The sequence below is a fragment of the Mastigoproctus giganteus genome, chromosome 8 (assembly GCF_048544385.1).
Source record: "Mastigoproctus giganteus isolate SK-2022 chromosome 8, ASM4854438v1, whole genome shotgun sequence".
Classification (NCBI taxonomy): domain Eukaryota; kingdom Metazoa; phylum Arthropoda; class Arachnida; order Uropygi; family Thelyphonidae; genus Mastigoproctus; species Mastigoproctus giganteus.
Genome location: NC_143582.1, coordinates 98,863,073 through 98,878,101, shown reverse-complemented (window position 1 = coordinate 98,878,101; position 15,029 = coordinate 98,863,073). Strand labels below are relative to the sequence as shown.

The 15,029-nt window shown below is 39.2% G+C and overlaps 1 protein-coding gene across 2 annotated transcripts in view; it reads left to right on the top strand.

Moving 5' to 3' along the window:
• The window catches only part of LOC150081735 (outer mitochondrial transmembrane helix translocase-like), a 235,089-nt gene that overhangs the window by 119,079 nt on the left and 100,981 nt on the right, over positions 1–15,029 (top strand). The window contains exon 4 of one of the 2 annotated variants that reach the window (XM_090378838.1): positions 8,281–8,349. The exons of the other annotated variant lie outside the window; for it this stretch is intronic. Within the exon in view, the coding sequence (XP_090234964.1) occupies positions 8,281–8,349 (69 nt within the window). The remainder of the gene's footprint in view (positions 1–8,280; positions 8,350–15,029) is intronic. 2 annotated transcript variants of the gene reach the window in all.

The following is a 15,029-nucleotide window of genomic DNA, read 5'->3' as shown; positions in this document are numbered from 1 at the left end:
AAGCAATAATAATCAGTAAGCACACAAGACATCTCCTCTTTGGTTGCATATTGTTTCCTTCTGTGTTTGCAGATCAAGTATCTTAGCAGGTGGCCTCTGTATGCCATCTTGATATTATAAATAATGCCTTGATCCAGTGACTGCATAAAACTAATGGTATTAGTCATATATTTGTCAACTTAAATGACAAATATATGGCTGTTATTTATTAGCTGTCATATATTTTGCAGTGATCTAGAATCATTAAAATGCTCTTTTTTTCTGAAGCCATTCTTCTGTGCACTCTCAGTAACCAATATCGAAAATTGACCAAAAGCCACACACTTTGATTGGCTTGTAATTGCACAGAAGATGGTTATTTCTTAAAACTAATTGACTTGGAAAATATCCTAACCAGAAGTAGGTGTGAGTGCAATTTTGTTCTGTCATCTGTTGTGGTTTGTAGGGGAAATCCCCAGTGCTGCTAGACAAGAAATGCTATGTACTGTCATTTGCTTTGCAGCATAACAGAATAGCGATTCTTTGTTTACTTAATATTCTACCATTACAAGACTCTCCTCAAACAACAAGTGTTTTGTTTGACAGCAAATTATAATATATACTTGTTTCTTCAAGATTAAATATTTATTTTGGCTCATTTTTCATGAATGAGGAATGAGTGACTGTACAGAACACAAGCAGTCTGTGGCCTTTTTTTTTTGTCAGCTGATCCAGGCTCACCACAAACATTTCAGGAAACTTTTCCTGGCCTCCTTGAAAACAGCCACTGCTCTGTTTGAAATGGCTAATTCCATTTTACTCTCAGTTTAATTATACAAACTGCAACAGATGACAGAACAATTGCACTCACACCCACTTCTGGTTAGGATATTTTCCAAGCCAGTTAGTTTTAAAGTAATTAAATTGATTTCCGTTGCGACATTGAAACTGTCGACTACTCACATGATTACCACCAGCACTCATGGCTTGAGGCATTCCACATTGCTAGTTGCAGTTGTACTATGAATCGTAATAGGGGAGTTCATATGCATCCCATTATGGAATCTGCCATTCTACAGCGCAGTGAACACTGGTGTGCATTACGCATGTGTAATACTGTGTCACCGGCACCGGGGTTGTGATTTTATTTTATGATCATGCTCATTCTTCTTCCGTTATATTAACTAGTGTATGTACTCAGTACACCGTACACTAACTAGCTGATGAAGGGACGCCTTGCTCTGAAGGTTACTGTTTTATTTTATTCCTTTATTTTAATGCTTTTATTATATTTTAACGATTTTATATTGTTTTATATCTGTTTAAGTGCTTTATTTATGTATATTTCTTATTGTATTTTATTTTATTTTAATAAAGTCTCACTTAACCAGTTTGCCGTTTGTGACAAGAAATTCACTTCTGACTCAGCGAAAGCTCTTTTCGCAGTCAGGCTGCTTTTGTTAAGAAGCATGACCCCGCCATCCCCTTCTGTCTTCCCTATATTTCCTAAATGCATTATACATACCATAGTGGAACTCATCATCCTCAATTTCCAGGTGGCACTACGTTTCTCTTAGTCCTATTATGTTAGCATTAGTTGTCTTAACCAGAAGTTCGATTCAGCCATTTTATTGACAATGCTCCTGACATTTCTGTAGACACAGTTAAGACTAAGTATTCTTTTATAGTTTACTACCCTGACACACCCCCTTGAAGTTATTTAGGCTTGTTTCCGTAGCTTTATCTTTCTACTATTTGAAACATGGCTACCGTCATAACATATTGCCAACATTTGAAGTGTTGCGGCAGCAAACAAAATTATTTGAGGTGAGTGCAAGTATTACTTTGAGTCATATCAATAAATTCAGATCTGTATTATCTTTCTCCTCCTCCTTCCTAGAAGTTTCCCTGAACCCTTAAGGATTCCTCTGTGATACTGGCAAAAATCCTTGCACCATCTTTGTTAAAATGTATCTATAAAAAAGATTCCTTCCACCCACATTCAAAGATACTGTTTCTACTGAAAAGATTCCTTTTACCCACAAGTTGTGGCCACCCTGATCAAAAATTTTCACTTCTAGAGCCTTTACAGATTACTTCGGCGCCTCCGTAGCCAGGTGTGCAGGAGCAACAGTGCGTAGCACACACTTCTTGATTAGATCGGGGTTCGAGCCTGTGACCACCAAATACGGAGGATGTGGAAAGGTCAGGGAATGACCACCGCATATTCCCGGAGCAATATGGCCTTAGTTGCTAATGCTCCTAAAAACCAAATAACTAAAAAACATAACAAACAGCAGATTCCTTCTTCTGAGTTAATTGAAACTGCTTTCAGCATATAATCCCTACTGTCATGTGTGGGCAGAAATACAGACTCATATACATTCTGACCTAACCGTCATCATTTTTTCAGCATGACTATATTTATCTAACAAATGGTCAGGTCATGTTAATTTAATGTTGTTAGCCCCTACATGAATAATAATGCTCTCTTTATACCCAAAATCTGACAATCTGTTGGTATCATCATCAGTTGTGTGTGCGCGATGCAAGGAGTGTATCGATATCAAGCAACAACTCAGTGTTCTTGTGGGCCTATATGAGAGCTTGAAGGACAGGGTGGATGCTCTCGAAGAAACTAAATTGAGGGGCCCATCAAGCTCTCAGCTGCCCACATCAACGCCAGAGCTTGCACTTGGACATCACGTGACACAGAGACAACCCCCAAGGCAGAATGCGCTGGTCCCGAAGGAGCTAGTAGTTGTTGGTGACTCTATTGTCAGGGAAACGGGGAACATGCTTTTTAAAAGGATAGGTGGAACAGGACCAGGGTATGTCTGCCAGGGGCAAAGGTTGATGATGTTGTAGAGCGAATATCATCTTTTAAGGGCACAAAAGGTGATATAGTTGTACACGTTGGCACTAATAATATTAAGAGTAGGAGACGGGCAGAATTACTTAACAAGTACAGGTCACAAAACCGGAGAATTAGGGTTCAATTTGAAAGTGTCTGCAATTCTGCCCAGACACGATAGGAGGGAGTATATGATGAGAGCCTTGTCGATCAATTCGGCCCTGGAAAGATTGTGCAAGGCTCAAGGGGTAGAATTTTTTTCAGCCTGGACTGTACTTGTTAACAGGAGAGATTGCTTCTACAAGGATGGGATACACTTAAATAGAAAGGGAGCAAGAATATTTGCTGATGCTATCGAGGCAGTGTTAGGTGGGTCGGAAAACTGCTAGCTTGGGGGGAGACAAAGACCAATAGATTGACAGTAGCCACTGGCAGAGGTGAAAGAGATTCTTGCACTGCTTCTATTAGAATGAGCAGAAGCCTGAAAAACAAGATGCATGATATTTCAGAGACTGCTGGGAGCCATTGCGGTACAAGTAAATACATGGGTTGTGTTAGGGTAGCTAAGAATAGAAACAGGTGCAGGTATACTTGGGTGTACACCAATGCTAGGAGTTTAGTAAATAAATTTGTTGAATTTGAGGTATTGCTCAAAACATCAAAGGCAGATATTGTTGGGATATCAGAGACGTGGTGTCACACAGATATAAGGGATGCAGAACTGCAATTTGGGGAGTACAACGTCTACAGAAAGGATAGATAGGATAGGAAGGTGGGAGGGGTTATGCTATTAGTTAAGAAACACATAAAAACCAAGGAAGTGAAGCCAGTCGACATCGCTGGACAGTGCAGTGTTGAGTCAGTTTGGTGTGACATAAGCATTGGGAAATCAAAATTGAGGGTAGGAGTGTGCTATAGGCCTAATGACTCTGATGAGTATAATAAGAAACTGTACAGGGAAATAGAGTCGGCCAGTAAATCAGAGAGTCTTATAATGGGGGATTTTAATCTCCCAGATATTGACTGGAATTTGGGGGCTGGTCACTCACACATTAGCAAGGCTTTTAGGGATTTATTGGATGATTGTTTTCTACATCAGCATGTTCGGGAGGCAACTAGAGGGAGTAATACTCTGGATTTGATTATCAGCAGTGATTCTTCATGCATTAAGAATCTGCAGATAAATGAACCACTAGGTGGCAGTGATCACAGTGTGCTGAAGTGGGATTTACTCAAAGAGGAAACTACCATTAGGGGTAAAGGGAAGGGTTATTGCTTCCGTAAAGGCGACTACGATGGACTGAGACAGTATTTAAATTCTATACAGTGGGACCAACTGATGATGTTAACAACAGCAAATTCAAAATGGGAAGCATTCAAAGAACTTATCTTGGAAGCTACTAGGCTTTACATACCAACTAAGAAATACTGTTCAAGGTTTAGGCCAAAATGGATGTCAGATGAACTAATGAGGCATATGGCAGAGAAGAAAAATGCATGGGATACTTACAAATTAACACATGACACAGAAGCCTATGATAGATACAAGTTGATATGCAACCAAGTTACAAAGGAGGTTAGGCAGGCGAAGGCAGATTACGAGAAATCCTTGGCAAGGGATGCAAAGAAAAACAGCAAAGAGTTCTTTACTTATGTAAACTCTAGAAGGAAGGGGATGAATCAGATTGGTCCACTTGATATTGATGGGTCAACTGTTGATGATCCTGCTCAGGTAGCTAACAAACTAAATGAATATTTTGCATCGACATTCACACATGAGGAGTTATTCAGCGAGGGGAATGCCAGAGGTGTATAAAACTCTAGTAGTAAGCTACAGAATCTTGAAATAACTGGGAGTAAAGTTGAGGAGAAACTGTTGAAGATAAACACAAGAAAGGCACACAGGGTGGATGGGATCTTTCCAGTTATATTAAAGGAGGCAGCAAAGGAAGTAAGCAAACCCTTAGCCATAATTATGAGAGCTTCCTTGGACTCAGGGGTGGTACCCATAGACTGGAAATGTGCAAATATGACCCCAATTCACAAAGGAGGATCAAAGGCTGACACAAGTAATTATAGACCTGTGAGCTTAACTTCTGTTCCAGGAAAATTAATGGAGGCACTGGTTAAAGAAGCACTGCAGGATCATTTAGACAAGACTTCAGTTATAGCTCGGACACAGCATGGTTTTGTTAAGGGGAAGTCTTGCCTGACCAATTTGATTGGATACTATGATGCAGTCACAAAAGAACTGGATGCAGGGAATAGCTTTGATATTATATACTTGGATCTTAGAAAGGCTTTTGATACTGTTGCACATGGAAGACTGCTACACAAATTGGAGCAGTGAGACATTGGAGGCAAATTGCTGCTATGGATAAAGGGGTGGTTGAGGGGGAGAAGACAGAGAGTGGTAATCAATGGACACTGCTCATCGTGGACTATTGTTTTTAGTGGAGTCCCTCAGGGCTCTGTGTTGGGTCCATTATTGTTTTCTGTATTTATAAATGATACTGATGATGGTATATCAAGCTTAATGTCCAAGTTTGTAGACGATACAAAGGTTGGCAGGGTTGTCAAGGACACTACTGACACTATGCTACTGCAACAGGATCTGGAAAGGTTGAGCAGATGGGCTGAGAGGTGGCAAATGAAGTTTAACATTGACAAATGTAAAGTGCTACACATGGGAAACAGCAACCCCAGAGCAACGTATCAACTCTGTGGTACTACACTGACAGTGGTAGAGAATGAAAAGGACTTGGGGGTGGTTGTGCAGGCAGATATGAAGTTCTCTGAGCAGTGCAGACGGGCTGCAAGAGTAGCTCATGGAGTATTGTCAATGATATACAGGAATTTTTCCAGCAGGGATAAGATCGTGATTATTCCCTTGTATAAGGCAATGGTCAGGCCACACCTAGAGTACTGTATACAGGTCTGGAGGCCTCATTTCAAGAAGGATGTAGAGCTGCTGGAACGAGTACAGAGAAGGGCAACAAGATTAGTGAATGGAACAAAGGGGGTGCTCTTACGAAGAAAGGCTTAAGTTTTGCAAATTACAGTGTCTGGAGACTAGGCACCAGCGAGGTGATCTGATAGAGGTGTATAAAGCCTTGAATGGTTTGAGCATGCTCAATGCTGATGGGATTCTCCCTCTAGCTCAGAAAAATCACCTGAGAGGGCATAAATTCAAATTGAGGAAAGACAGATGTAGGATAGACGTGCGGAAATTTGCCTTTAGCCAGCGGGTGGTTGGTTGGTGGAACAAACTTCCATCCCTTGTAGTGGAGGTTGATAGCCTAAATAAGTTTAAGGCTCAGCTGGACAGGTATTTTGAACGAACAGAGGGGTGAAGTGGAAGTGGGTTTTTTTTTTTTGGCTGATGCTGCATAAGCTTGCTTTCTTGCATCAAATGCCTCTACTAATGCTAATGCTAAAGTTGTTACTCCCAGCAAACACCACACCCTGGTTCTGGTCCATATATGTTTATTACAAAAAATGTTACCAGTTTCCCTGAAAAGTCCCCCCCCCCCAAATCTCTTTCAACCAGAGCAGTATGCACTTCGGTTTTCTTCTCTGGGACCTGAATTGGGGGTGCTTCAGCTCTTCTCATATTATTCTTCATCACTGTTTGGATCACAAGATACTTGTTCCTAATGAGCATCCTCTTTACTTTTGTTTCTAGCACTAGCATCCATTTCTTCTTGTGACTCAAATTCTTCTTGTAATGCACTAAATTCTAATTTGAGATTGGTACACTCATTACACTGGGTGCAAAGAAAAGAATTGTCAGTTGGTCTTGGTTTGTCTACTAGACTTACTCTAGGGTGTTTCACAGGCTATACAATTGATGAAGTCTTGACTCACACCAGGAAATGCATGCAGGCAATTTCCATCTGAGTCACATAGTCCTTGGACTTTGTACTGTAAATGGATCTGATAACAGTCCTTATTTAGGTAATATTTGCACTTAAGATAGATTACAAAATTTAAGTTTATAATATATTACAGAATTTAAATTTACAAAATATTACAGAAATTAGGCTGCACACCGAAACGTTCACTACTAGCAAACAAATTTTAAACAAAAATTGTCTACCAGACACCTGCTGTTAATGCCCTTTGCTGGCTCCACTAAAAATGCATATACTTCCTTTGACTGACTATGGCAGAATGATTGAAATAGTAGAAATAACTTATTATTAATATAAAAATAAGTTATATAAAATGTGTTAGCAAATTATGTTTAAAAATTCAATCATCATCATCATCAAACTAAATGCTTCGCATTGTTGCTGCAACCATACATCTGTCTTCTGCTGAACGTTTCATTTCCTCATATCCCCTAAAGTTCATTTTCCTCATCAGGTTTTCCAGAATTTTCTTCCTTGGTTGTTCCCTTCCTTTCTTTCCCAATATTTTTCCTTCTGAGATATTCACTAAAAATTTGTTGTCTTAGGGTATGTCCTAAAAATTTAGATTGTCTTTTTGCCACAGTTGTGAGTAGCTGCCGCTTTTCTTGCCTCTTGTTCAAGACAGATTCGTTGGATCGTCGCTCTTTCCAGCTAATCCTCAACATCCCCCCCCACCCAGACTCACATCTCCAAAGCCTCCAGTCTCTTTGTATCTTGCTTGCATAATGTCCAGGTTTCACTTCCATACAGCAGCACACACCAAATGATAGACTTAGCAAACTTTTTCCTGGTCTTCTTCTCGATGTGTCTGCTGGTTAGAATATTTTGCTTGTTACTGAAAGCTTGCTTGGCAAGGGTGATTCTTTCTGATCTCTGTAGCACACCGGTTGTCCTGGGTTATGAAATTCCCCAAATAACAAAACTGTTTTACTTGTTCCACTTTGTTGTTCCCCATTTTGATGTTTGTTTGAGGTTGTTCATAATTCTTGGTGACAACAAGTATTTTAGTCTTTTGTGCATTTATCTTTAGGTGTGAATCTTTTAGCCTTAATGATAGCTTTCCAACATCTTACACAGCTCCTGCTCTGAGTTGGCTAATAATGCTATGTCGTCTGCGAATCTGATGTCCATTAATCATGATATCCTTTGCTTCCTGCTTCATTTTTGTTATGGATTCCTCGATGAACATATTGAAAAGGTACGGGGATAAAGAGCAACCCTGCTTCACACCTCTCCTGATCCTTGTTTCCTTTATGGTACCTTTATGGTAAAAATTGAATAAGATTAATAATTTTAAAGAATTTTTGTCACAGAAGTGGACTGCTTCAGATCCTGAAAGTGCAGTTGAAGCTTCTTTCATTATGGTCTCATATCTGCTCATGTGATTTTTCTGTGATTCAGCACCAGCATTTTATTTTATTAAATCTTTAGAATTATGGCACTTTCCATAAGGTGCCATAATGAAACATTCTATCTGTAATATTTTAATACTGTTTAAATGTTTGGTCTCAAATAAGTGTTTTCACTGTTTAGGTGTTTTACTGCATGGGCCGCCAGGATGTGGAAAGACTATGATTGCTAAAGCAACTGCCCGAGAAGCAGGTTTGTTTAGCTTTATTAAAAACAATTAGATTTTTGATTGATATAGCATTTCCTTCTATCAGACAATATATTTTTACATTTTTTTTTTTTTTTTTTTTTTTTGTGGGAGGGGAGTATTTAGCTAAATGTCCATTTTTCTCAATCTCTTTTAATATTATTAAGGTTATCAGCACAAATATAGTCACAGTGGCTACAACATGCAAATAAAAGAGGGCTTAAAAAAAAAAAAAAAAACCAACACTACCTGCCCTGAATAAACATTGGTTTTCTTTTTCAGATTGTTTATATGAAATATAAGTAGATAGTAGCACAGTACTGTGCTAGCGCAGCAGAAAAACAAATTCTTGGATAATCTTGATGCCTCCACTCTGCCAATAAGTGACTAGAAGTAGTCCAAGTAGTTTGTATGCAGGTGGCATTATATAGGCCACATTTCATCAAGGAACTGGGTATATTCTTGCTGTGTATATATCATATCCAAAAATTCCATTACTTCATACATGTCCCTACCCCACTGCAAACACTGCTAAACAGATCACGAATAGTCAAACTAATGGAACAAACTTACTGGCAGGCAAACTGTGTCATCCCCTGAGCTTTCTAGGGAGGACTCAAAAAAATAATAAGTAAATAAAATTGTTTTATTGGATATGAGGGGATGTGGGTGACAGTTTTGGGGGAAAGGGAAGGTGAAAGGGATGAATGAGAGGAAGGCTGGAAGTAGAAGAATGGGACAGAGGAGCACCCCTGCTGCAGAGGCAAACCCCCCTCCGTGGGGGAGGGGGAACTGTAAAGAAAAATGGAGAGTATTTAAGGTGGTAGAGCTCATTAGGAAAAAGTGAGGGGGGATGTGGAAGGATGGGCAGATCCCTGGAGTAAGGGGTAGAGGGAATTAAAGTCATAGGGCCAGAGCACTCTATGTTGGGTTTGAGTCACCATCTTAGCATTTTTGTTAGAATTTTGACATCCCACACTTGCTAGACCAGCTGAAACCAGTGTCAGCATCCTGCCGTGCTGCCTGAGAAAAGGAATCAACAGAATGCAGTGAGGGCTTCCTTGGTAGGTTGACCCCCTAACCATATTGAGGGGGGACCTGATTATTAATACCTCTCATTCACACTAATCAAGTCATATACCTATTGTACCACATGCACACAGGATGTTATTTTTTTTTTTTTTAACATATATTACATTTACCCTCACTCACTTGCTTATAGACTAGCCCACAGACCCTGAATGAGGACACCATTTTTTTTTTTTTTTTTTTTTTTTTTTTTTTGACAAGACTGCATATCAGTTACCTAGTTGCCACAAAATTTGCACATATGGACAAATTATTCATGCTACATTTACACATGTTAGAATGCAGTGTGAGGACATTATGATATATATACAGTGGATTCCGGTTATTTGGGCCACTGGTTAATCGGGGCAGCTGCTTATTTGGGGCAAATCTTAAAAAACAGAAACCAATCGAGAAAATAGCCAGGGTTTGCCTCGCTTAATTGGGACAGCATGCCGTTTAATCAGGGCAGGAGACCGCAGCACTGGAGATTACCCTATGATTGTCTCCGACGGTACCACGTAGTTTAGTCAAAATTCTGGAGGTCACAACCATAAAACAATAAAAACAATTAGCAGTCACCTGTTTCTTGGGCTTTTCTGTTAGTGAAATCTATCATAAATGGACAGTAAACTCGATCTTACTGAATTTGCGATAATACCGACAGCTGGAATTCTGTGGGTTATTATGGTGAAATGTGTTTACACTTTCATGAAATCTTCAATCATATAAAAAAATGAATTTTCAGATCTTCTTCTCATTCCTATTTTTAAAGCTTTGGAACTCGTTTCTCCATTCTCAATTGCACATATAATGTTACTTGCAATTTGTGTTTGTGCTGTGTTCTTTGTTATTGATTGCTTATCTTTTTACTGTTTTAAATTTTAGCCCCACCACAAATATCAGTGAACAGAAATGTCAACTAGTTCGTATGTACATATTACAGTACAGTAAACCCCTGCTATTCGCGGTATCTGTATTCGAGGTTTCGCGTATTCGCGATCGCCGATTTAATATAAAATGAAACCTAAAAAATGTGAATTTTAAAGCGCCGTGAATATTTTCCGCCATAAAAAAACATGGGAGTGGCTAAAATTATCTTTCCCGGTCAAAACAGCGCTCAGTGGGTGAGGGGAGAGGGGTGACAAAATCGCGAGCGTGGATGTTTCTCGCTAATCCTTGTTCAGTATGTTATGCGTTTGTCATGGAAGGTTTCGTCGTTTGCTTTTAATTTATATGTTTATAAATGGAATAAATGTATCAATTTATAAATTGATATGCTTACAAAAATGATAAATCTACCGTTTTTCAGTGTAAAACAGACTTTTTCGAGTGTGTTAACAGAAGAAAGTGACTTTATTGTGGACAAGTTCTTTCTAACCCCTGCAAAACTATGGCTACGAATAACAAGGGAAATGTGAAAATATCAAAGAAGGTGATGACATTAGCGAATAAAATTGAGTTATTAGACAAAATTTCTAATGATGAAAGTGTCTCCTCGGTGGCAAAACATTATAAAATCAATGAGTCAGTGGTAAGATCAATCAAAAAATCGGAAGAAAAAATCTGCCGTAGTGTCCGTGAAAACGCGCGAATTGTTTCAAAAATTTGTTCTGTAACTCGTGATGTTAAATTAGAAAAAATTGAAAAAGCTTTAAATCTGTGGATAGAAGACTGAACTCAAAATAAAATTCCGTTAAGTTCACTCATCATTCGCGAAAAGGCAAAACTCCTTTATCAACACTTTAGCGAAACTGGTGATAGCACTGGCGGGATGTTTTTTTTTGCTAGCAAGCAAAGGCGCTGGTTTGAAAGATTTGTTTGAAATTTCTAATAAATATTACATTTAATATTAAATTGTTTCTTATTTTCATTTCGATGCCATATGCTTGCATTTCACTATGTACTGTCTGTTATGAAGGTACATATAATACATACATAGACAAAATTTTAGACTAGTTTTTCTTATATATTTCATACTTTGGAACGGAACACCTTTTTTACTATGGGAGCCATAACTCAGTATTCGCGTTTTCGGTATTCGCGACATTTCTCAGGAACGTAACCCCCGCGAATAGCGGGGGTTTACTGTACTTATTAATTATTCCGATTATCACGTATATTCTTCCAATTATCACGTATCATTTAATTTTTTAATTGGCAAGGTAATAAAGGGTAAATTTGTGCTTAATATATCTTTACTTTTATAGCCTGTGGATAATATTCCTCCTATTTTCTCTAAATAGAATCGCTGTTTAATAGAATTAAAATCCAATTCACAAACGTGATCACAATGACCAACACTTACTATACATCGTATAGTGAACGGTACTTTACTATTGTGAGTTCATTGTAACGTGATTTGATTGTACAGTGAACTAATTGTAAAGAGGGGGGGTACATTGTATTTTTAACTATTTACGTGAAACTTCAGATAATTGGGGCAGCTTCTTAATCGGGCCAAAATGCACTAGTCCCGATGTGTCCCAAATAACCGGAATGGACTGTATTATATTATATATATATATATATATATTTTTTTTTTTATATATATCTATAATAACTAAGGCGCATTTAGGGCTAGAGCCTCAAGCTGCGAACAAATTTAGACTATGTATATAAAGTGCTTAGCATCATAATACACAGCCATTTCTGAATAAACAGAAAATTTTTAAGGTGGCATCGTTTTAGGTTATATCTCATATTGTGAATGCCTTCACGAGTTGCCATGATATTGCACTACTTCGAATAAGTAACGCTTCACCTAAGGAGAAGACTAGTGTTACTTATTCTCAGATAGGTACCACCACCCAGACAGCACTGTTTCAGGGCTATTTGGCCCTTCGTCAGTGGGCCAAATAGCCCTGAAACAGTGCTGTCTGGGTGGTGGTACCTATCTGAGAATAAGTAACACTAATCTTCTCCTTAGGTGAAGCGTTACTTATTCGAAGTAGTGCAATATCATGGCAACTCGTTGTGAAGGCATTCACAATATGAGATATAACCTAAAACGATGCCACCTTAAAAATTTTCTGTTTATTCAGAAATGGCTGTGTATTATGATGCTAAGCACTTTATATACATAGTCTAAATTTGTTCGCAGCTTGAGGCTCTAGCCCTAAATGCGCCTTAGTCTAAATACATCATACACCATCAGGCATCTCTCATATTGTGGAGTTATACTTCATAACTGTTTTTGCCATCATTGCATCACTTGGGTACCTACCCACTCACTGACGAAGGGCCAAATAGCCCTGAAACAGTGCTGTCTGGGTGGTGGTACCTATCTGAGAATAAGTAACACTAGTCTTCTCCTTAGGTGAAGCGTTACTTATTCGAAGTAGTGCAATATCATGGCAACTCGTTGTGAAGGCATTCACAATATGAGATATAACCTAAAACGATGCCACCTTAAAAATTTTCTGTTTATTCAGAAATGGCTGTGTATTATGATGCTAAGCACTTTATATACATAGTCTAAATTTGTTCGCAGCTTGAGGCTCTAGCCCTAAATGCGCCTTAGTCTAAATACATCATACACCATCAGGCATCTCTCATATTGTGGAGTTATACTTCATAACTGTTTTTGCCATCATTGCATCACTTGGGTACCTACCCACTCACTGACGAAGGGCCAAATAGCCCTGAAACAGTGCTGTCTGGGTGGTGGTACCTATCTGAGAATAAGTAACACTAGTCTTCTCCTTAGGTGAAGCGTTACTTATTCGAAGTAGTGCAATATCATGGCAACTCGTTGTGAAGGCATTCACAATATGAGATATAACCTAAAACGATGCCACCTTAAAAATTTTCTGTTTATTCAGAAATGGCTGTGTATTATGATGCTAAGCACTTTATATACATAGTCTAAATTTGTTCGCAGCTTGAGGCTCTAGCCCTAAATGCGCCTTAGTCTAAATACATCATACACCATCAGGCATCTCTCATATTGTGGAGTTATACTTCATAACTGTTTTTGCCATCATTGCATCACTTGGGTACCTACCTACTCACTGACGAAGGGCCAAATAGCCCTGAAACAGTGCTGTCTGGGTGGTGGTACCTATCTGAGAATAAGTAACACTAGTCTTCTCCTTAGGTGAAGCGTTACTTATTCGAAGTAGTGCAATATCATGGCAACTCGTTGTGAAGGCATTCACAATATGAGATATAACCTAAAACGATGCCACCTTAAAAATTTTCTGTTTATTCAGAAATGGCTGTGTATTATGATGCTAAGCACTTTATATACATATCTATAATATAATACATACAGGGTGTCTCAAAAATATATATGGCATAACTTCAGGAATGAATGAGTTCCTGATATGTAGACAATAAAAATATTTTATATCAACGTAGTTCCGTTAATGCTTGGTTCCCGAGTTACTAACCGGAATGTCTTATCTCCCGCTGGTGATTTCCTTCATCACAAGGTACTGACAGAATCTGGTGGTTTTCCATTCCGACCATGTACTCAAATCCGAAGCAAGCGGATATGCACTTTATGTACGGTTTGGCGGATGGCAATGCTCTGGAGGCTCGTTGTTTGTACCACGAAAGGTTCAACAAAGATGTCCAGACAGGAAAACGTTTGAAGGTATCCATTGCCGCCTTTGTGAACAATGGGACCTTTACACATCGTGGTGTAAAGAGGTGGACCAACTGCCTGGCCTACATGATCAACTGATTTAAACCCACTAGATTTGGGCGCCTCCGTAGCCAGGTGGGAAGGAGCAGCAGTGCGTAGCACATGCTTCTTGATTAGACCGGGGTTCGAGCCCGTCACCACCAAATACGGAGTATGCGGAAAGGTCAAGGAATGACCACCGCATATACCGGAGCAATATGGCCTTAGTTGCTAATGCTCCTAAAAACCAAATAACAAACAAACAAACCCCACTAGATTTCTTCTTGTGGAGCCATTTAAAGTCATTGGTGTATTCGACTCCGGTAGCTGATGTGGAAACTCTCTGCAATTGGTCGGTTGTGAGACAATACGAAACAAACCAGGAATTTGGCATTGTCTTCGTGAGTCCACGAGACGTCGATGTGAGACCTGTATTCAGGCAGAAGGTGGACAGGACATTTTGAACAATTACTATAAGGTGATGTCAACAGTTAAGTGTTATAGACAGACCTTCAAAACTTGGAAACCAAGCATTTCTGGAACTATGTTGATATAAAATATTTTTATTGTCTACATATGAGGAACTCATTCCTGAAGTTATGCCGTGTATTTTTGAGACATGCTGTATATATTTTATATATACAGGGTGATTCACTACCAGTGCGACAAACTTGCAGGAGGTGTAGGGGGCACAAAGACAAATCGGAATCACATAGCATTGCAGGGTCCGAAATGCCTTCGTCATGCGGTATAGGACGTTGAACGGGAGGTCGCGTGAACAGCGATCCCTGGAAGTCAGCATTTGTGAACCGTTTCTGTTGAAGAAACCAAGTAGCAAAAGTCCTCCGGAGTGGATAATCCACAGGCTCCAATGATTGGACGCATTGCAGATGGTATGAACTCATTTGGTTTGTTGACAGTATCCTCCATACAGTGGATTGGGAAATACCCAATCGTTGGCCTATCACTCGAGTACTCGTACACGGA